The sequence below is a fragment of the Charadrius vociferus genome, unplaced genomic scaffold (genome assembly GCF_000708025.1).
Source record: "Charadrius vociferus isolate BGI_N301 unplaced genomic scaffold, ASM70802v2 scaffold885, whole genome shotgun sequence".
Classification (NCBI taxonomy): Eukaryota; Metazoa; Chordata; class Aves; order Charadriiformes; family Charadriidae; genus Charadrius; species Charadrius vociferus.
In genome coordinates this window covers 33148-57207 of record NW_009648594.1, presented here as the reverse complement: position 1 = coordinate 57207, position 24060 = coordinate 33148, and the positions used below count along the sequence as shown (strand labels likewise).

At 38.5% G+C, this 24060-nt stretch overlaps 1 protein-coding gene across 1 annotated transcript in view; it reads right to left on the bottom strand.

Annotated features, from left to right (window-relative positions):
• The window catches only part of NCOA2 (nuclear receptor coactivator 2), a 76763-nt gene that overhangs the window by 38131 nt on the left and 14572 nt on the right, over nt 1-24060 (bottom strand). The window contains exons 3-9 of the mRNA XM_009886217.1: nt 14899-15002; nt 9931-10108; nt 8336-8521; nt 7353-7454; nt 7121-7261; nt 3562-3709; nt 52-1321 (exon numbers count right to left, since the gene is read on the bottom strand). Coding sequence (XP_009884519.1) covers nt 52-1321; nt 3562-3709; nt 7121-7261; nt 7353-7454; nt 8336-8521; nt 9931-10108; nt 14899-15002 — 2129 coding nt within the window. The remainder of the gene's footprint in view (nt 1-51; nt 1322-3561; nt 3710-7120; nt 7262-7352; nt 7455-8335; nt 8522-9930; nt 10109-14898; nt 15003-24060) is intronic.

Genomic DNA, 24060 nt, shown 5'->3' with positions numbered 1-24060 from the left:
GAATGCAGGCCTAGAACATCTCATTCACATGTCATGCAAAGATTTGCTTACCTGTTCGTTAGGCTCAAAGCTTATCTCTTCTTTTTCTGTCCTCATAGCTATTAACTTTGTGCTACCGGAAGGGTCTGTCTTACTGTCCAACCGCTCCAGTTTTGGGGGTATGTCTGGTAAACCAATATCTTTAGTATCATCTTTATCTAGCAAGTAGCGAAGTAGTGCATTATTATTCTTCTTAGGACTCGCTGGCTCCTGTTTAACAGTCACCTCTGAACCAGGAGCTGTGCTACTGGACTCCTGGTTCAGTTCTTTGCCTGTGGCCTCTGCTGTGAGCTTGGCCAAGTCTACAGGAGAACTACTGTCCTGCAATAGTCTGTGCAAAATTTTATGCTTCTCCTTGAGCGAGGTTCCGTGTGCTGAACCAGACCCAGGCAACCCTCCTGTGGAGTCCTTGCTAACGTCTCCCATGGTACTGGACAAAGGCGAAGGCTCCATCTGATCCGATTTGGTGGTCAGCAATTGTAATAGCTTTGTCTGGCTTTTTCCGTCGTGCAGTTTATTCTGTCCATCAGGTCTCTCGCCACTGACGACCGGTGGCATGTTGCTATCGGTATTATCTTTCTGTTCTCCTGAATGGCAGCTGCTCTCTGCTTGTCCAGTTGTACCTTCTGATTGCTCCCCGTATAGTCCAAAGCAGTCTTTAGAGTCCAGACTTCCCATCTTGCTTAGCTGGGGAGGATTCATATTCACAGGGGAATTTTGTAAATTTCCCATTTTTAGGTCAGGTGAAGCCAACGACGATCCTAGAGAAACGCCGTGGCCCTCGCTGAGGGCCTGAAGTGCGTTCAGGGAACTGTTGGTGTAGTTATGGCTATTTCCTGTGCTGCTGCAGACTCCCACGGGCGAATGCAAGCTTCCTGCAGGGGAGAACTGACTGGGTGGGATTCGAGGACTTCCTGCCACTCCAGGGCTCACGCGATGCCTTGGGGAAAGCATAGAGTTTGGCTGCCCTGGGTTCATGCTGGGGCTGCTTTGTGAGGGGCTATTCATTTTTAGTGCATAGTTACTACCCTGAGGAGTGGATGCTTGTATGCTCGACACATGGTTCATTCCCCCTGAACCACCAAACCTGCCTGCTGGCATGCCCATTTGTTCCTTTGGGCCATTTATGGCAAAATTTATATTGCTACTGATGGTCATATCCTGACCTGGGTTCCCACTGCACATGGCCTGATGGGCAGGGCTGCTGGAGCTAATCGGGTTCAGTATCTTCCCCATTCCTTGTCCAGTCAAATCCTGATTCATTCCACAGACGTTCTGCTCTCTATGTGGCAAGGGGAAGAAAAACAACCCATTAGCTAAAATGATAGTGGCCAACTTGCAATTACATTACAGAAAAAGAAGCAAAACCCCAAACCTCGCTTTAAAATAAACACAACAAGCCTACAATTAAAAGCAAATCAACAGTTTGACAAAAGTGATATGCAGCTCTCAACATGGCTGCACATTAACGGTATGATTTTTCAGCACCTTATTAACAAATCAGTAGAAGAGAGGAAAAACAAAATTATACCTCAATTTAAATGACAGTCATTAGAAATGCAGATAGGTTACAATTTCAGACTCCCTCCCTTTAATGTTTATCTCTTCCCTACAATTCGGCAAGAGCTAACTTCTAGAACTGACAGAAGTCTTATCTGAAACACATGACCCAAACAAATACATGTTTTACAAGACAGCTGTGGACAGCTGTTTGCCGGAGTTTTGAATTTCTATGAGTTAGCCCCACTACAAGTCTGGAGTGGGCTATTTGCCCACAAAGTTCATAGCGAATAGAAAGTTGAAAAAGTTGCATTTCTACACTGCCAGATTATTGCGATACTGCTCCAAAACAGCATGTGAGCCAAGAGAACTACTGGATACTGCTTCAGAACGGGAACAGTCTGTTAGCAATCCAGTCCTGCATGAGAATTTAGGAAAAAAGGAGAAGAAAGAAAAAACCCACACACATAGGAGCTGAAACTCGTATTTTAGAGATGTAGGCTGTAAGATGGAGGAAACAAAAGAGAGAGACACACACAGAGAAAAAGCTCTTGTGAGAGCATCTGAAGGTCACTTCTCTTTTCTTCAGTAGATTTTAATTAGTTTATGGGAAGAGGCGATGTACTTTTTACTTCTGTGCTAAAACTTGAATCAGAAAAATCAGACATATTCTGAAATGCTAAAGGCTATAAAAGAGACAGAGTCAAGTAGATTAGGAAGACAAAAAATGAGGTTTTGAGAAAAATCAAATCAACTCTGGACTTCCAAAACCAAATACTAATGGAACATTATTTTCGATGAGATGAAAACCATTCCTACTTGCACAGGATAAGTGCAGATCAACCTTCGCATTTTGCTGAAGCATCAGAAGTGAAAGAACTGAAGCACACAGAGTAGTGAAGCCTGCTACTCTGCATTTGTTACCTTAAGTATAAAGGCAAAGGTGAAGAACATTAACTATAAAAAGAGAGGTGGATTTTTAAAACCTTATTACAATAGTACCAGTGTTCTGCTAAAAAAAGCAGGAATATTTGCAAGTACCATTTTTAACATAATAGTGCTTTTTTAAATTTAAGATTTAGCACTTCATGAAATACCAATTATATTCAGCAATCCAAAGAAAACAAATTTCAGAGAGCTTTTGGTCAGGTCACTTTCAAAATCTACAATATCTGTAAAATAGTTTCAGTTTTAATTACAGCTCTAAGCTGTTGTCTTCCTCTCAAAAAAGTGATACCGTGCATACAGGGAAACAGCATTGCAATTATAATCAGTAAATAAAATCTGAAAAAAAAATAATAAATCTGACACAAACATACCAGGACACGCAATGACTTAATTCAAATTTTACACTGAAGTTCTGAGGTCAGTGATTACTTATCCTTTACTTTAACATATTATTGCCTGTGCCTTTTTAAAAAAAACCCAAACAATAGTGGTGGCAATTCTCAGGAGTGGACACGTGAAAGGCATGACTCCAAGCACCAGAAAAGACAAGAAGAGAGACAAGGAGTTAAAATACTCAGTTTGTCTAAAATCACAGAATCACAGAATGGTTAGGGTTGGAAGGGACCTCTGGAGATCATCTAGTCCAACCCCCAAATGCAGTTCTAATAATCATAACATATTCTTTAAAGAAGACCCAGGCCCAAAATGTGACTATGAACTTCAGGAATTTATCCTTCAAAGTTTTCTAAATTTAAGTACATTGGGAAAGTTTCTTGTCTACAATGCAAAATACAGGAGATTAAAATACTGAATCTAAGGACATGAGATTAAAGGAAATTTTGTTTAATGGAAGATCTTGATGTGAAAATCCAGCATGCCATATGTAAGCCCTGAAATAATCTTACAGTCTTTTCCTGCTGTAAGCATTGAATTCAAAAACTTATTTTGTTTTCACACTGTCAGTTCTAGGTCAATTGAACGTCTATCAGCCTTAAACAATCTATTTGCTTTGGCAACTTTCGACTTTCCCTGTCTCTCTGCAGAGTGTGGATGTAATAAACTGGTGAGGATTACCTGTGAAGCATATGCAAGGAGATTACAAGCTGAGGTTCGCTAGTCGTCTGAGAACGGATGAGCTTGCTCTTCGTTTGGGCAGAAACGATAGTGCCGTCAGACAAGGAAAACCGATAAACAGGACTAAATGCTAGTCCCTGCCTTAGTACTGCAAGCAAGCAAAATAACAGAATTAAATTAATGAGAAACTATAGTACGATTATCTTAGATGCTCAACATCTGATGTTCTAAATCCATTAGCACTGATACCACAGACACTGTGTTAATTTAAAAAAAAACAAACAAGCAAACAAAACCACAGTAGAAAAAATTTGAGAATAAATAGATGGGATGCGTATAAAATAAAGGATCCCACATACTCTAAGATGATAAAAAGAAAACCTGTAAGAGTGACAGCAATCACAGGACAGATACTACGAAATACAGAATATTTCAGGAATAGATCAAGAAGTCCTCCATGTCCGTTTCACTTTTTATCAAATAAGTGGCTAACTCCTTTTGTTCCTCATACATTTTTTCATCTGCACCATCTACATCATGATGATTAATATAAACACCTTTAGTTTCTACATCATCTGTTTCCATTAGCCTGTATCTTTTTCTCCTTATTGCCTGCTTAAATTATCTTGTAGCAGTTACTCTTACTACTACTTTAATTTAAAAAGTTCATAAATCTCTTACATGGGAACAATTAGAAATGAGAAGAACTAGAAAAAGAAATGATTACTTTTTAAGGAGCAAATAAGAAAATATACAGCTCAAACAAATTACAAATACAATTACCTAAACCAAAACTGGGGCTGTGCTATCCTTCCCCAGTGTTAGATATGACTGCAATTCAGGTTTGGGGTTGACTTCATTGCACATATTCTGCAGCCCTTAAGTTTTCAGTGTAAATCTGAACTTCAACAAATTTAATTCTCTAACTTCTGTAGACCCCTGTAACATTTCTTTAATTAAAAATGAAAATCAAGTTATGGAAAAGCAAACCTCCAAACATTTATTCTACTGTTTGGTCTTTGCCATCAATGAAACAAATCTGATCCTTTTCAACTCCTAGTCCAAAAGCTATTATATTTGGATTGCAGATTCGGCAGGAGGGAAATACTTAACTTCAGAATTTTCATATAATTGTTGAGAGAAAAAATAGGAATGCAGTACTACAAATACTTTTCATTTCCTATTTTTTCATACATACACATTTTTTGTGGTTTTGGTTTTCTTTCTTTTCTTTTTTTTTTTTTTTAAATTAATAATATCATCCGATCTTCGTTTCATTGCTTGTCTTTTAATATTTCCTGTTGTAATGAAATGACACAGTTTTCCAAGTGTGGCTTTATTAAATAGTCTCCTCTACAGAGCTACCAGATTTTCAGCCTTGCAGGACTGGTTATGATTGCTTTCCTTCCCTGTCCCCCCCACTGTTATATATTGTTCTGCAAGGTTTTAAAGTATTATTTAGGCAGTGAGAAAACAGGAAGCACAATTTAAACAACCAGAAGGGGTTTTTCAGAGTAAAAATGTAAAGAAAAACAAAAACCTACAACTGTGAAACAATACAAAGCAAAATTTCACTGTTAGGTATGTCATTGTTTCAGTTTAACCTTTGGGCACCAGAAGGTCCAAAGCTCTTAACTTTAGCATATACCACATCAGGAAATTCCAGTACTCAATGCCAACAGGATACAAGTGAAATCTCTACTTAAATCATTTTCCAAACTAATTCTTTAAGCAAACAAGAATGTTTCCGTATTCCTCTTGAGGAAATGCTATTTTTCTGACCGTGGCCAATAAAAACTTACCATATATTTTGCACTTTTTACTGAGAGTTAATTTGAAAACTCTGTGGTTTTTATTGTTTATCAAGCTAATGCTGATTTTTTTTCCACACTGTAACACTGAATTACATGTAGGACAGCATTACTTTCTTTGCTTCTATTCCCAAACCATAATGACTTAAAAATGCAAGGGGTTCCTCAGTCAAGTGCAAAGATGCTACTGCACAAGATACGCCTTGTTTTTCTTCTCCACGCTGCAGGGCAGGGGAAGGAAACATTTCAGCCATTATTCCTCTCTAGTACTGGATCCTTTGCAGAAAAGCAGTTCCAGAGGTTTTTCTCCCTCTCCTCTCTTCACTTCCACAAGAAGAGCCCCCTCATTTAGACTAATTCTACAGTTTATACCACAATCCTAAGCCTCTCCTGCAAAATGATACAGTGTAAACTCCAAAACACATATATTTTTATCACTTCACAGATAGCTTAGAGAGGACCCACTCAATTCTCAGCACTGGATGTAGGAGCTGCTAATTTGGTCAGGAATCATTTGAAGAGGACTGAAGTAATAAGTGGCTGGATGCCATAACAGAAACTCCAAAATAACCTCCGGCAGAGAGAGGTCCTTACCTGAAACTGCTCTCTAAACCCCTGCTGTAACTTTAATTGCAGACTACCTTCTTCAGTTCTGTCCGAAATCACAGCATAACTTTTAGCACTTCTACTGTATATGCCCCAAAAGCTGTTATCTAAAATATCACAGTATTCCTGTGCCCCCACATTCCCAAACTGAAACCTGAAGGTTTCATGAAAGCAGAACATATTAAAGAATATTTAACTAATGCCGCTGGCTAAAGCTTTTCTTTTCTTCTTTCTTTCTTTTTTTTTTATGTGTGTGCATATTTGATGGAATAATTTGAGATTCCAGTTACAATTTAGTTTCCAAGACAGCATGCCAGTTGTTTAATGACCATGGCAACTATTTGTTACAGGCCAGCTGTAAACCCTGTTCTATAAACATGAACCCAAATAATGATGCTCCTGCGCTCCTGCACTCCTGCACTGGAAATGTTCGAGTTATTCCCCACTGGTATTGAAAGGACTTTCCTGTGGACTGTAAAGGGCTAGTTGTTTTTAGTAATTTGGATCTGTGTTACTAGAATTAGCAGTATCAGGGTTTTATGAAAAGAAAAATCCCCACCCAGTCACTACCACCGAAACCTCATGGGGAACCTTTCACAGTGCAGTACTCTCCTAGATCTTACCTACCATAATCTTGGCTGAGTAGATGGGCTTGTGGTGTATCCTGTAGCACTTATCAGCTAGATACAGTGCAACAATGTAGGTTTCCCAACAGCACGAGTGCTGCATCTTTGATAATTCACACTGAGTGTTTCTCACAGGAAATGTGACAGTAAAAGTCCATTTTTGTGGAGAAAAGGGATACAGGTCAATGAACTGCAATGTGTGAGCTGAGGTTCTGAAGAATAACGTGTAGTAAATGTTTTGGTGGGCAACATGCAAAGGTCTTTCTAAAGTAATTGCAACAATTTGAAGGTTTAAAGCACCCTCCAATATATATGGTTATAACAGAAGGCTAAAACGGGGAGAAAGGAGCAAAACCTCTCTAGAGAGGGCCATCATGTGTTAGGCAAATCAGCTTGAAAAAGGGACTGGCAGTAGCCCATGCTTGCTCCATGTAAACATAACAAAGAGAACACAACCAAGAGATACAAATGACAAACAGTTTAAATATAGAAAGTGCTAAAAATATGAAACCTAACCTTCCTGGTGATGCCTCTTGGCAAAAGATATTTCTCCCTCGTGCTGCGAATGGAACCTTTGAATGCACCTCCTCACCAAATCCTCCCAGCCAGGTTTCATAGCTGCTCGCATGGTACTTGTGTCCAGTGAAGTTATTTTGCCTGATATCAGATAAAACATTTGTTACAGCAATTTCCCCTTTGGGGGGTGGGGTGAGGAAATAAAGAATTAAAAACTCCTATTTCACAATACCTTGTAGATCCTGGCGAGTAGTAAAGCTCTCTGAAGAAGGAAGAAGTGGTCTTTCCTTCATTGGAGCTCTTCTTGCAACACAAATCAAGCAAGACTGCAAATCTTGAAGAAAAATGTTACTTCAGTAATTTGTATAGAAGGGGAAGATTTTGTTTCCACACAGAATTCAGAAATGTTTTTTAAAAGTTCTTTAAATATTTTTGGACCGAAAGAATAGATTTTGTATCAATAAAAGAATAGGTAGAACTCAGTGGTTTTACATCTTCTTTATTTCCTTCAACATTAAACAACACAGGAGAGGTGGGTTTGTTCTCTTTTTCAGAAGAAAAATTATCAAGGACACCACCACAGCCCAAAATTATTGGCATTTGTTTATGCATATACCTGTAGCAGCTCAACCACTCAGGAGATAAGTAATAAAAAAGAGTATACTGCATGCACAGGCAGCCCGTTTCTTCAAGACTCATTATTTTGTACTTTCTAAGCCACATTTCTTAAACATGCCCCAAATGCTTGCTGTCCCTGAGAAAGTAGCTTCATAATAAGCCATTTTTACTTATCTGAATACTTAAAATACAATCTGAGGAAATATACCTGCTGAAGTAGTAAATGGTAAAGGAAATGGTGAACCACAATTGTCTGCAAATTCTAAGAACTCAAGAAATTGCCCATTGAAACTTTCCTCCCAGTCAGCTACATTCTTCTTACAATTGCAGTGATACAAAACTAGGATATCTCTTCACGGTAAACAGAGTTTCTCAATTTCAATTATATTTGTTTAACAAATAGGTGCATGCAAGCAATCCAAGATGAAAGTACACTTCTACAGCTAAATAAAAAAGGAAAAAGCTTAATTTTTCCATTTTTCAGGATTTAGAAGCCACTTTATCAACTTTCCCTCACTTTATCAACTGCACCAAAACTGCTGACCCGCAACAGCAAGGAAAGAGAAAATACTAACACAAACTGAAAGCAGTAATTACCTTCACCGTCCTCCTTGAAGGAATTTGGTTGAGAAACAGCAAAGCACTGCATAGTTTCATATTTCTGATGTGCTTCCTGGTTATCATGGCCTTCTTCAGAATCAGCAAGAGGTTTTACCAGCATCCGACAATTAAAGGTATGGCTATTACGCCTAGGAGTGTCACCAGACCAAGATCCCCCGTTCACTGAGCAAAGCAAAGATCATATAGTGAGATAAATCTGCTAGCAGTCATTTCTGCTGCTTATCCACAGGAAATTAATCAAGGTGCTTTGCAGACTGGTTGGGAAACAAGCTCATTTAACAACAACAATCTATTTTTAATATTAGAGCCCAAACCAGCACATAACAAGGTAATTTATAAAATTCTCACATTTTAAGAGCACTGCTAATTTGTTCAGCTATCATGTTTTTTCCAAGTGACTTTTAAAGACATAGTAGAAAAGTAGGATAAAATTCTAAATATTGGTGTAAAAGTTATACAGCATAGTGAAAAGCCCACTGCGTAGATCAAGTTAATTTATGTGCCTGGAAGAAGACAGTATGTGGGATCTGTCCAGTGAATTTAGAAGTGATTAATACAAAAGAGACAGCAGCATTGTACAAAAATCTGTCTCCAGGTTAGAAACAGAAAGCAAGGAAACTAATATGCATTTATAGAAATACGAAGAAATAACATCAGGAATATAATGAAAACACATAGCCTCAGCTACAATGGGAAAGACTGAAGGGATGAGAATGACCTGGGTGCAGTGGTGGATAAAACTAAAGCCTAATATAGCGCTTAAGACAAGTAAAAAAGGAAACAAAATCCTGAGATGCACAAATATAGGTACTGGACATCAGTCAGAGCGAATTAATGTAACACCACATAAGGAAATAGCAGGGTTGTATTTAAAATAGTCTTCACTTGCCCTCTTCAGTCCTAAAATGCAATAAAGGCAGTAATTTATGGGGTTTAGTCATTTACATTTTTGATTGTTCAGGGGTTTATAAGTGAGGTCATAAAACGCTAAAGTGAATTGCATAATACTTTTTAAATGACTGTGAGTAAATGAGCTGCCCAGTATTGACTTTCTCTTTCACCTCCTCCAAAAACCAATGACATTAAAACCAATATTAATATGAATCCAAAAATGGCTGCAACTAAACCCCACCATTTTGAAAGACAGGGATAAATATTGGTGAGACTAAAAACATTGAAATAAAAATTCTAAAATAAGGAGTTTTCCGATTTTTCTTTTATATTCTCCCTTTCTTGGGCCATTCTTAGAATAACCAGCCTAGACAGAGAACTAACAGAGAGTTCACATAGCTAATGCTGTCTTTTAGTGATTCACTCTGGAGATCCATTAAAAATATGAGCTAACATGAGTTACTAAGAGTAATTTTAACAAAGAACATTCTGAAAAGAGTGGAGGATGCTTTTGAGAATAGCATTAATCATTCATACAGCCTATATATACATTAAAAATAAATAGAGTGTATATGATGAGACTGTAAGTAGTGGAAGGACATTAACTTAAGGTATTGAAATGCTGATTTATGATACCAAAGTAAATAAATAATAGTATGATATAAGGAAAAGATACATACCTAAAGATTTTGGCAGCAGGATTTTGACAAATTCATTGTGGTCCCCTACGTGCAGGATGCTATATATGCTTGTGTTCATCAGCTCTTCTTGGTTGTACCTTAGGTACTGTGTCACATTCTCAGAAACAAACACAACATTACCTTCCGGGTTCACCACAAAGAAGAACCCATCTAGGGCCTAAAGAGCGGGGGGGGGGATGCAGAGAGAGAAAGAGAAAAAGAGAAAGAAAAGAAACACAATAACAAACAATGAGATTCACAACAAGATACCCAGAAAAAAAATATTCCCTTCAGAAGACATAGCTGAACTTTTCTGCATCCATGCCAGTTTTTATATTCTCGTCTGTAATAGCAAAGGACACATTTCAGGTTGGGCATCTAATCTTACTTATATCAAAACAATGTAAAAGCACAGAAGGTGCACATCTTGCAAACTAATGAAACCCACACATGAAAACAAGTTAAATCTCCTGCCCTGAACAAACAAACAAACAAAAATAATAGAAGAGGTTGCTACCTATCTGCCTGTCTATGAAGTAAGAAACCTGTACCAGAAGCTGGTTCTGCTAAACCTAGAGTCTGTTCGCTCCTCTATGCAGCACAAGGAGAATGATCCCAGGAAAACATCACGAGATGTGCTGGCACAAGGCAAGGAAAACACTGGCAGAAAGAAACAGAAAGGCTCTCTCCCCATCCCCAGCAGTGCATCTTCATAGAAGCGAGGCCCCGTGTAGCCAGGAACGTGAGGGATTAAAAGCAGAGAAGGGCAAAGGGAGCTGAGAGCAGGCTGTGAGCAGCGAGGATGGAGCAGCTTTAGTCCCTACTCCCAGAACCGCTTTAATTTTTTTTTTATTTGACACCAGTTTAATTCAGTCCACACATGACCCAGGGAACAGGAACCAGACTTTCACCTCTTCAACTCAGCTCCGTGGTATTCCAAAGTTTCTGCAGGGAAGTGTCTAAATTAGTCATTTCTGCTGATTGGTTTCCCCCCCTTATCTCTTGTGCCGGTGACAACCTAGCTGCAGCATTCTTTCCAAGATATCTGCTGTATGTTATCTGAAGCCTAAGCCAAATGCTACATCACTTCTACCTGATGAGGATAAAGTAAAACTTGAGTATCAGTAAGTACTCCTCAGGCAAACTTTCTTCAGATGCAAGCGTGATTGTGGACGGCAGAAATATTTCAGAATATATCCCTCTGACTTTATGTCATATGAGCTGATTAAACTTAAAGCACCAAAGCTTTTGGTCTAAGCATTCAATTAATAATTAACCCATACGACTTCTGCAGCTTTGCCTGATTTATTCACCTCTCTTAAGGATTGGTAAGAAATCACTAGAACAGTTGTTGGTTGTAGCATCTCCATGGACGAAAACAAGTCAGAAAAACAGGCAACGCGTGATTCATCATGGGTTAATTAGAAGTGAGTGGATCCATACTAAACCTGAACTCAGCTCACTGCAAAACAGTCTAACAAGGTGGAGCAAACGTATACAGGCATGTGGCATTTTTGATATGATCAAATTTGTATACTATACAACTTGTGTGTTGGTCTTAGCAGGCAGGTCTCAAGTCCTCAGGCTACAGATACGTATTAAAAATATTGTACCTTACTGAGCAGTTAGCTAATCCAGACAGTACAAAAGAGAAGGCCAAGGAGGGATCTTATTTCTGACTTCAGCCACCTAGCAGAAGGCTAAAGAGAAGACAGAGCCAGGCTCTACTCAGAGGTTCCAAAGGGAAGGACAAGACGCAACAGACACAGGTTGCAAGACAGGAAACTTCATGGAGATACAAGAAAAAAAACCCAATTCACCATGAAGGTGGTCAGATATGGGAAAAGGCTGCCCAAAGAGTCTGTGAAATCTCCTCCCCCAGAGATATTCAAACCTTGGCTGGACTCGGACCTGAGCTACCTGCTGCAGTTGGACCTACTTGCAGTGGGAGGTGGGACTACACAAGCTCTGGAGATCCTTTCCAGACTAAGTTAGTTAATGATTCTGCTAAATGGGAGGAATAGTGAAACCAAAACACACAAGCAGAGTGGCTGAGCCAATGGTTGCCAAATGCTTTGTTTGTTCTATTTTTAAATTAAAAAAATAATAAAACCCACAAATAAATGTACAAGTACATATTTTTCCTAACTGCCTCTAAATTAAGATAAACTAGGTCTTTTTTTGTCCTGTTAATTGTCACAAATGCTCATATCTGACTTTGTTTTTTATCAGTGCCTTGTTTTCCTTTCTGATCGTTCTTGGTTCCTCTAGTTAATTCACTTTCTTTGGAGAGCTCCCTCCTTGCCATGGGCTTTCATGACATTTTCCGGCTGAGTAGTATTTAGTTTAACTAACAACAATTTACAAGATTCAATGAATTGAGGCTGAAGCCAATGTAAGCATGACCTCTTCGGTTTAGTCCTTTCTACATCACGACAGCTCCCTGCACTGTCTGCAGATATGGAGAGCTGGACCAGAGAACTGATTTGGCTGAAAACTAATGCAAGAAAAAAAATAGATGCTAGCCACATCAGTCCCCTGAACTGGCCCACCATGAAACCACATGGTGTTCAGAGCTGGCAGAAGGGTGTGGGTTTGGCTGAACCATTCTGTTTGGCAGCGGTTCACGCTTACATCAATTCAAAGGGATTGCAAAACCAAAGCCATAGCAGATGTTTATCCGAGTCCTAAGGAGAAAACTTTCAAAGACAGAGATGGGAAGCGAGAGATTATGAGAGTTACTGGCATCCCACAATAATCTTCAGTTTTCCCTACTATTTTCTTACTACAGCCACTTCTTTGGCAAGGAATTGCTCTGTGCCATTTCCTCACAGCTGCTTCTTGGGTGGACCACAGAAATGGTCATCTGAGCCTAAAGCAACACAGGGCCTTATATGCCAGTCTCCCATTTCTTTCCGTTCTATTAATAAAATAAACTTATAGGTAAGCAGCAGCAGGCTTTTGAGGAAGTTAATGCACCAAGCCACTTAAATGTTTTAGAAGCTTCCACTTTTGCAATAATTCCTTAATTCTGTCCCCATATGTATGCAACCACAACAAAAACTTTTCTTCAGAGCTATTGGTACAATGGGGAAACAAAGAACGGACAACATGCTGGAAGAGAAAACAAGAGAACAGATATTATTTTAGATGATATACTAGAATGGAAAATACATTTGTGTTCTTTGAGACGTTGTCAGCTCTCTCTTGACTATTTTTTCATCCTCTCTTCCTATCTACTTTCTGCTTTAACCAAGAAATATGTTAAAATATTCCTCAGGGGCAGCTGCCTGATGAATTTTACTCTCTCTCTTCAGCTGGAAACGCTCACCATTTTGAGGATTCTTCAGTTTTATTCTTTAATAAAACCAGACAATTACATTTCTAAACTGAATCAACTAATAAACTGTTCATCAGTATTGCCATTTTTATTATTATTTGGCAATGGAAAAGCGTAGGTTTTTGAAGAGGTTGTATAAAGGGGTTCTGTAAAGATGAAATAACTTAATTGCATTTCCTTAAGTAGATACAGACACAAAGAAAGTATCTGTAGTCTTTTCACAGTAAACGTATAACAACTTTCAGTCCTTTTAAGTTTCTTAGTGCAAAAGGACCACAGGTTATTAATTTAGTTCTACAATCTTTCATTGTTAATATGCAATGGTTTTACTGTGAAGGAAAACCAAATTAAATGGAATAATGGAACAGACGGGTGATTTTACATGTCATGTTTGCTGCAACAGCCAATCATGCAAGATAAGCAGGAAAAAAAATCTTATCCTTACTTTCCCTGTGATTAAAACAGGTCCTTACAACTAAATAAATAGGAAGTTAAATTTTAGCATAGCAATGTAAGAGATGGATGTTTAACCTTGTTTGACAGCAGAACCAAAATGTGAGCATGTATAATAAATATTAAATTAAATCAATTAATTTGTTACCCACACTTTTCAAAGAAGAATGTTTTCACTTCAATCTGTCTAATCTTCCTTTTGTTTAGTACTGTGATTTTGGAGCCTTTATTTTGCACATAGTACCGAACGCTATGTTTTCATGTAACAAATCATGAAAAACAATGCAAATACTTAAAACTGTTACAATATGCACCTTGCTCCTGCAATATTCAGAGATGACAGAATAAATATGGCTTCTGCCAAAGTTGGTTCCTTCAGTTTGATTCAGAGTTTGTGTTTTGTTTTATCTAAAGTAACATTTATTCTTCCTTACAGATAAAGCCCACAGTCAGAACAGGAATAAACAGTTTGCAAGTGAGCCTAAGTAGATAAAGCAGTAGTGCCAAAGGACAGCAGCATATGACCAGATAACATACCTATCCAACGTTACTATTAATACATTTAGAAGCTAGGTTTTTAACCATGCAGCCTTTTGGGATATCAAAATGACAGCTAAAATCATACAGAAATCTTAACTGAATAAACTGAAATGGACATCTTGAAAAGCTCTCCTAGATTACTTTCATATTCTAGAGGGAAGACTCATGCTGTAAGTGCTGAAATGATAAGCCATTAAAACAGTATAGCAATGACCTGCAATTTTAGAGGAAGTATTACTCACGTGTATACTACTGTATATGTAAGTCAATGTTTAGGTACAACAGGTCTTCCAAACCCATCGTGATTTAGAACAAATAAAACATGCATGTGCAGACACCCAAGACTTGCTACCAAATGAAGTCCCTCAAGTTGTCTGTGTTACAAAGCAGCAGAATTATCTCTCTCTCAGCCTCTCCCCACCCCACGTTAAAAAGAGTTTCACCAGTGAATCCAATAGAAATATGCTTCTTTAAACATGCTCTTAAATGATATAATCCCATGTAGCCAGGATGGTTTCTCTCTCTTGACCATTCTTTTACAGCGACCTCCAAATGCACTTTTTCATTTCATTACATTGCTCTTTATCCTAGGGGGAGCAGAACTGGCTTAAATAAAGGAATTTTGTGCTCTTCACCTCAAGCATCATTGGTCCAAGTGCATCCTTGTCGATGACACTCTGACCCGTAGACGATACATCTGCTTTTTGCACTTCATCTTCATTAGCTGCTGCTGCTTTTTCTGCAATAAAGAAAACTATGTGTTAAATGACAGAGCAGTGCTCTCTGATAGAGTAAGAGCCCACAGAGTATTGAGACTAGCTATGAAACGGTTACAGTGCAGTAATTCTGAAAATGAGATTAAATAGTCTCCCATAATGATTCAACAGAAGCATAACCAGTATATTTGCTGCTCAGTTTTGAAGTTTTGTGATACAAATGAAATAATTTCTCCTGTTTCTCTGTGTTGCTAGACATTTTACTAAACTGCAAAACATAACGCTGGGCAAAGACAAGGACTCCTGATGAAGGTACAAGGAGGAAGAACCAGGATCAAGGTGTATTAAGAGACTGATCTAAAAGAGCATGCAAAGCTCACAGCTGCACAACTTTTCCACGATCGCTATATTTAGAAGGAAAAACATAAGTCCGCAATCTACTGTTTCAGTACCGAGAAACAGCAGTCTCATTTTTCTGTTCCCATGCCTCCACCCACATTTTTACTATCACATAATTTTCATACTGCCTTATTTACCAATATGTTATTAAAACTACATACAATTTCAAGTGCTGCATTTGAAAATTACAGGCAAGAAAGTAACAATTTAAGGTTTCTGGAGCATAATGCCACATATTACAATATTTTATATACAGTATCACAGATCATACCCAACTCCATATGTAAGGGATATTCATACATACTAGAACTTTCAAATCAAGAGAGTTTAAATTGCTGTCAAGTAACTGACTGTATTAATTTTTCTATTCCAAGAATGATATTGGTTGTTAAGGGTGAAGTAATAAAAACACTATACAAAACACATAGTCTACATTATAAGTTAATGAAACAAGTGATTTTTTTGTTGCTCGTTCTACACTCAAAACATTATTTTATTACTTTTCAAGCAATTATGTAAGAGCTAGGGCTATACTGCAATCTACAATATTAAAAACCATTAAAGATTTTTTATTTTTAATGTTATGCAATAGATTATTTTAATAAACGTGAAAGCACACTGGAATTATGATAACAAGAATTGATGCCTTCTACAACAACAAACCAGAAGAAGATTCATTGTAGGAATTACAGAAAGTACCACATGCAGATGGAGCAAAGGGCCTTTGGAAAATCATCCTTAGTGAAAATTAAAGCATCAGTCATACAAATTAAAATGTATCCAATTGCACAGTATTTTCCGCTATCTGTAGATCTGCAATACAGCAGCCAAAGCTCCTCTGAACTCCTTCCTTGGCAGAGGTTACAAGGTCAGTGTGAATATATGTTGCTTAGACATACAGTAAAGGAACTACTTCTGAGAACCCCTGGGTGTTCTCCTATCAGCAATCACCTGCTGGCAATAAGGCTTTGGTCACTTGGGCTGTCTCATCCTAGATTTCTACAGTTCCTTGCTTTCTTGAAAAAAGAGTCACAAAAATCCTAGCTGTCTCGTAGCATGTGTTCATACACAATATAACACCATTGTGAATAATGATGAAACAAAATTGTTCTGAAGATGAACTGTTGCAACTAATGGAATAATTTTAAATCACTTTGATAAGCATAATCTGATAGAAATAAATAAGCTAGAAATAACTATTAACCCTTCCTCTGCTACTTAAACTCACCAAGATACAAAATTAGTATTTCTGGTTTGGACTGAGGACTGCAGTGGGATTTTCTTTCATCTTCTTTTGGCAAAAAGCAGAGATTAGGTCTAACAGAGAAAAAAATGAACAATCCTTCTCATACTACAATATAGCAGAGTTGGCACCATATGATGATACAATACTGAAAACAATTTTAAAAGTTGTGAAAGAATTCTAAAAGATTCTAAAAATAGGGTTGAGCTTTTAATAAAGTCGGCGATGATATTTGTTTCCCATCTGTTCCTGGTAGCATAAAGTGATCCCTGGTTTCACACTGCAAAATATTATAATGGATACAGATACCAGCTTCCTTTTTTCATCCCCTCACTGCTTCAGCCATTGATACCATCGTGAGCATCGAAGAACATGGGATTATACTCCATGTGCTGGAAATGGAGGGGCTTGCAATATGGCACAGCTCCAGTGTGCAAGCACATTCACTACCCCCTATTTCCAGGTTTCACTGAGTTACAAAGACTACTTTAACTGATTATTTTTCACATAATACAAAACATTTGCTGAAGATTTTTTTCACTCTTACAAGCACAGACTTCATACAAACCACCAGTAAGATATCAACAAAACCAACTGTTCTCTAACAAAGAAAAACCAGGAAGTTTTTAATTACTATAATGGTCATCAAGACTGAAGTTGCAATACCAGGACAGACCAAGGATGTCTCAAGCCTCACATCCAGTCCCTGACGGCGGCTGCTTTCCCTTCTGGTTCGACATTTCTTCATTTCAACCCTTTGATCTCTGACCGTTTCCACTTCTTCATGGAAGAAGGGTAACACATAGAGAAAACATGAAAACAGTATTTACACACAAGTGTTGCCTACCATCCTCTCCCAGTGACAGTGACAACGTACACTACACTACTCATGACGTTTCGTTGGCATTACGAAAACCTTCATAAAACACAAGTGCTCCAACATGATGGTCTTCATAATTGGATCTGTAACTTAATTGTGTAAGAAGTTACGTGGCCAGAGAGCTTAAAAGAGGCTACACATTCAGACCACGGGTCCCTACACATTTATTTAAGTGGCATTGTGGCCTCAGACAGCCTCTGAGCAGAACCAGCAGTAATTTACGTCGATGCTATAAACTGCAGCTAGCAATAATGTTAAGCTGCGCAGCAAATTGTCCATTTTTGACTAAACTACAAAGCCCCTCATGAAGACTCTATTAGCATATATAGGAAAAGTAAGCACGAACCCTGTCAGCAGGGTTGTCCTGACAGACAGGCATGGGGAACGTCTTGAAACGCAAATCTCTTCAGTGATACAGCACGTGGGGCTGATTGCAAACAAAAATTTGTTGCAGAAAGGTTGGAAAAAAACCAATAACTGATACACGAATTTCTAGTGCTGACAACACCCGCGCATTTATCACGAATCAGTATTTTTTGTTTTTCTTAACAGTTCCAGCTTCTGGCATTAAGTAGTGGTGCAAAAATGTAAAGTTTACTTTTCCTTTTTTTACTTCCCCTATCTTTTTTAGGTTCACTGGGGGCCCTACAAGCAAATCAAAAGCACAGAGAGTTTATTATTTCTACACTAGATTAATGATTTTTGAATGCTAGGGGTTAGGAAAATAGCTGCAGAGGCCCAACCTTGCAAAGCCTCTCAGAAGCCTTTTTTCCAGCCCCGTGGGAATTGCTGGTATTACCCTGTGACTAACCACAGCCGCTACATTTTTCCACTGCAGCCACTAACACGGAGAGCGGGAGCCGGTTCCCTCATCCCGCACCTTCCGGCGATGCTGCCTCCTGGAACAGCGATGCCCCTGTTCAAACCTAAAACGCCGGGAAAGCGTTACCGGGCATCCTATGGGCACAGGGGCAAAAAAAAAAAGAGCGGAGGTTTAGTACGGAAAGAGAAATACAGCCTTGTGCCGGTGGAGGAAGTGAGCAGGGTGGAAAGAGGCTTCCCATGGCTTCACCTCCCCACGCAAATTCTCTGCTGGAGGTTAAGCTTCAGCATCGGCCCCAGGCGTTTCAACAGAGAGGGAGTGTTAAATTAGAAACCGGCCCCATCCTTATGAATATGGCTACCAGGGATCAAGCACATTTTATCTAAATTACAGCGGAATAAACTTCACGCACATGAAATAATTATTAGCTCCGCTCAATTAAGAGTTTAGCCTAGAGAGAGAAAAAAAATTTAAATAAAATAGAAGTACTCCTGAGAGAGATACTACAAAGAATATATACATCCAATTATGTAGCATTTTAGTGATGTGTGTAATTTAGACTTTAAACTGTGGATATGTTTACAATTTTATAAGCAGTAATATACTAAAATACATATTAATATTTTCAATTGGGCATCTTCCTAGTGATCATAAACTGTATTTACTTTTCTACGTTAATACACAGAAGTAAAAAGGGAAAAAAAGCCCTCACAAACATTTTCTGACAAATTTATCAGTGGGAAAGCCTCAAGCTTTATTTGAAGCTCATTACAGATTCTGAAAGCAAACCTTTGTGAAATCACATTAGTTTAACAGAAATTTGTAAGTCAGAGAAAGAGAAGCCAAAAGCAATAGTTTGAAGTCTCCTGCTACATTTTAACTCAGGAAGCCTTCCTGGTTTTCCATCTTCCCAACTCAAGCTATGTTGGTTCTCTCTGGATTTCTGACAGCAGACTCAGAAGTGCTACTGACGGGCATCGCCTTCTCTTGGTTGTGTTTCAAACCCACCCTTCCTACAGGTGGGCAGGCAGGACCAGCTGAACCACCTGAAAAGCTCTCTTTGTCCGCATTCAAGCTCTACTCCAGCTTCCTTAATGAAACTGGCTACAGAAATATTTCCCCCTCGTTGCTCTCTGCAAAACCAAAATGCATTTTCAAAGTAAAGAACGAAACTGTAGCCTCTGTAGGGATAGCCAAAAGGCGAAGCGTAATCTGAAAGAGAAATTTCTTTTTTCGTAGGAGAAACACTTAAGGTTCTTCATAGAACAAGAGGAGCAAAAAAGAGACGCTGGTGAAACCCTGGACAGGGCAGCACTCGTGCTCTACAAACTGCCGAGGAAAAAGGTCAAAAGAAAACAGGCAGAGTCAAATTTATTATCCAATACTGCTTTAAAGCAGGTTTTCTCAGGTGCCCTATATAATTCCTGTTCTTCAGAATTTTCTGGAATTGCTACTGAAATGTCACACCCATCTCAAATCATATACCTTCATTTATATTATAATAGGTAAAAAAAGTAAGCGAAGACATTTATTATGAGGGATACTAGAAAGATCAACTCCACACATTAGAAAAAAATCACACAAATCAAGAAAGATCGTTATAACAGTAACAGCAATATCACTTGAAAGTGACTGTAAATGCTATATAATGTTTAAACATGCAGTTAAACTTTACACTGCAACTGTCTTGAAAACAACTTATCTTCTTCATTTCTGTATGCATTAGCCAACTACTTTTATCTTGCCTCATTCATGTTTGTAAGTTTACACTGTGTGGTCCTGACCTCTCCTGAATTACCATGCAAAAATAAAATCCAAACAAACAAACCAGGAAACAGTAAAAGTATGTAACTGGCCAAAGATAAGGGTAGATATAGTATTAAAAACTAATGTTAACATATAATAGAAAGTATACTTAGCAACCTGTTAAATTTTAGTGGACATTACAGTTTTAAGTATTAGATTTTATATTATTTGAAATATTATATTTAGTAACATCTGTGCATCACTATTTCTAAGTAATGATATTGACTGTGGTAATGGACAGGAGGTTTTTAACATGAACAGGGCTAATCAAAAAATACCTTCAAATGTATCGACTTAGATAAAAACCCAGGGGAAAAAAAAACCCAAACAACAACAACAACAACAAAAAAAACAAACAAAAAAAGAAAGCTTGTATTTGGTAACGTGAATAGTTTTGGATCACTACACATGATGAAGCAAAGCAGTGAAGAACGTGTAAGTTATTTTGATGCTTGGTTAACCACAGGAAAGCAGCTCTGCCTTGTAGCTGCGTAATTCAAAGCACTGCGATCCATGGCTCCCATGGAACTTCATATCCACATGCGCATTTCTTACCCAGTTCCCTTTGCCTCGACATAAGTTGTTTTTTCTCTCTGAAAGCAAGTAATTTTTCAAAAGACCAGTGCCTAAGAAACAGCAAGTATTTCAGCAATCAATTTTAAGACCAGCTTATCCCATGCCTGTGAATAAAGTTAGCTACTATTTTAAGGAAGTGATTATGTAGTGAGGTTGCTCTTTCATCATACAGCATACATCTGTCCAGAGCAAAGAAGCTATTAGACTCTTGAATACATTTTTTTCCCTCAGAAACTATAGATCAAGTCTTACAGGAAAAACTATGCAACATCTCAGGAAGGTTTTAGGAGGTAAAACAAGGGAGAATTATGCATCTGCACCGAACTAAAATTAGAAAAGCTGCCATATGGCTCTGTGAAGCCAGCAGCACGTTCTTATTCATTAGGAAGCATTCTGCTAACATAAAAACACAAGGCCTTCCTGTGCTCTCCAAATGTGTTTATCTTTTCAACATTAATGCACGATATATCATCAGGCTGCTGAAATCTCCTGCAGTGCATATTAAAAAAGCACAGCTGCACTTTTTCTCAGCACGTTTATTCACTGCGAGCAATCTAAGTGCACAGCTTTGCCCACCTCCCTGACACACAGCCCCCTTGTTAGCACGGCTCGCCTCCCCTTCGCTTGGAAAGGGCTGCGTGCCCGCTTGCCCGCTCAGCCCAGCAGCGTCCCACGCCTCCCCATGCCCCGCTCCGCTCCTCACACCCCCATGGTTTAGCTTCGTACTTACTACTGCTGCTGGAAGCACACTTAAATGGTAAGTGACCCCAGAGCTTAAGCGAAAAGCCCTCAGAAAGCTGTAAGCTCAATTACTCGTTTAGGAGTAACAGCACTTACAACACCGCGATTTCTTCTTCTTCGCGGTGTTCTCAACTTTTAGTTGGCACAGCTGCTCTCCCATCCCACATGTACCTGCCCCACCTTCCCACTGTAAAGAAGCATCAGGAAGACACTAGCTCTACGAAAAGCTTTGCATTCTCATCAAAACACCAAATACAGGTAAGCATTCATGGAGCTTTTCAAACTTTGAGTGATGTCTGCTCTTAGAAAACTCATTAGCAGTAGCCAGTGTATAAAATTTTCATGGACACTGAAAGTAAAACAAGCACGGAAAAGCCATGATGGATTTAGGAACAGCAACAAACGGAAGTAATAATACATAAAATTAATATTAGTTTCATTTCTCTTAATAATTTTGACATTTCTCCATCATTCTTTTTTTTTGTACAGTTCAGCGTTTTTGTCTCCCAATACAACTTCTGTACTGCCTGAAAAATAATTGCCCCCAGCTAAGTTAAACTGGAACAAGGACAAAAATAATGAAATTGAACTCACCAATAATATTTCACTGCTGGACAGAAAGAAGCCTAGTATCTCTATGTTATTTTTGCTAAATACTTTAATACGCATTTTACTATCTTTTCCTTGGTTTCTTCTCCTCCTCATTCTTATTTTGCCTGTCTTTTCTATCATCACGTCTACAATCTCTTTTTTCTCTCGTTATTACAAAACTCAACGGTCTACTTCTTGGAAGTGAGGAAGAGGACAGGTGGCAGTGATGGAAGTGGCCCCAACTTCCTCCCCTCGCCCCAGGAGCCGGTGGGCTCCAAGCCCCATGAGCAGTGCCACGCTCCCGGCACACGGCTCCATTCAGAGCTCTGAGGCTGAGTTTCACCCTCTATAAATACACTTAAATAGCTTCTCTAAAGATTGCTAACTCTCAGATTTAACAGCAGCAACTAAAAGTGACAACATTGTTCACAGAAATGGCATTATTTGCAGACATATGTACCTACTATTCCCAGATTTATCTACTTAATGCAGTGGCAGAGATTATTCACACCTGAAATAACCTCAGAAGAAAGTCGCTAGTTTCTTATAAGTTAAGGACTGGAGACTGAAGTAAAAGGCAGAATTACAACCCACTTGCTGCTGCTGCTTAACTGAAGAATAAAGTGTCCTGTCCGGGACCCCAAATTCACAATGGCTTGATCCATCCACAGCACACGATAAATAACACAGAATCACAGAATCTTCAGAGTTGGAAGGGACCTCTAGAGATCATCTAGTCCAACTCCCCTGCTAAAGCAGGATTGCCTAGAGCGCGTTACTCAGGACTGCGTCCAGGCGGGTCTTGAAAATCTCCAGAGAAGGGGACTCCAATAAAAATACAAAACAACACAGCAAGTAAAATATTCTCCCCGCTGAGATTATTTCTAGTATTCTTATTTATCAATAAAGACACAGAAGGACATCCTACCATTTAAGGGAAATCTAAACTAAGACTAAAAGCAACCCTGGACCCAGAAACTACTTCTCAACCCATGCCTTATTTTAAACTGTGAGGATACGTCAAACTAACACATGGTGAGTGGAAAGTTGTTTTTCATGAAGATCTCTTGAATGTGGAATTAAGCTTCCGTCACAACCTTCACCTGTGGACATCCTGGACATGCTGCAACATTGACTTTTTCCACTAAGTTTTCAAAAAAAGTAGAAAGGAATATAACTCGGTGTAGTTTTACTCCTGCAGAATTTTAAGACGTCTTAGCTTATTAAAATATTTGATTATGTTCAACATAAATTTTTCTATAAAATGAAAGGGTGTGCTTAACTTGCAAACTGATAAATCAAATGCATGTGTGTGTGTGTATATTCCTATGTTTTTAGATCATATTCTTTCTCTTTTCTCCAAAAAGACCACTAACACTATCTTTCCAGTGTATACTGACTGGCTAGAGAAAGAGCATAAATAAATTAATCATCAAAGGTGTTGCCTGCCCAGGAGATTTCCCTACCAAAAGACCAAAATCCAGGATGGTGCTAAGAATGTATAATTTACACTGGTTTAAAATGCTTTTTTTAAATGCCAGTGGGTCGTTTCTTTGGGTGGGTTTTTTTGTTTGGTTTTTGGGTTTTTTTTTTGCATTTACACTTCCTAGGAATGTGTAGTAACTGGTAAAATTTCAAAGCTCTGACTGGTTGTGGTCTAATTTAGAATATTTTGTAAGTGCCTAAAATACAGTACTTACACAACAAAGAAGTACACATGGTAGATCAAGTACATTGGCTATCAGTGCCTTACCCCCAAATATGCTCAATTTAATCAGTCACTTATTATTCTATTCTGGAATCAGATAAGCAGATTCAAATATACGTATCTGCAGCTGTATACACAAATACTTGCATATCCAGGAAACAGTTTTGCCTCTGTTGGTATTTAGATGACTTCAAAACACTCATGTAAACTACTCAACTGTACATGATAACAAACGCCACGCATCCATCAGCATCGACTTAAAATCTGTTACGTTAATATGGCTGAATTTCAAAAGAAAGAGCCAAACTAACTGA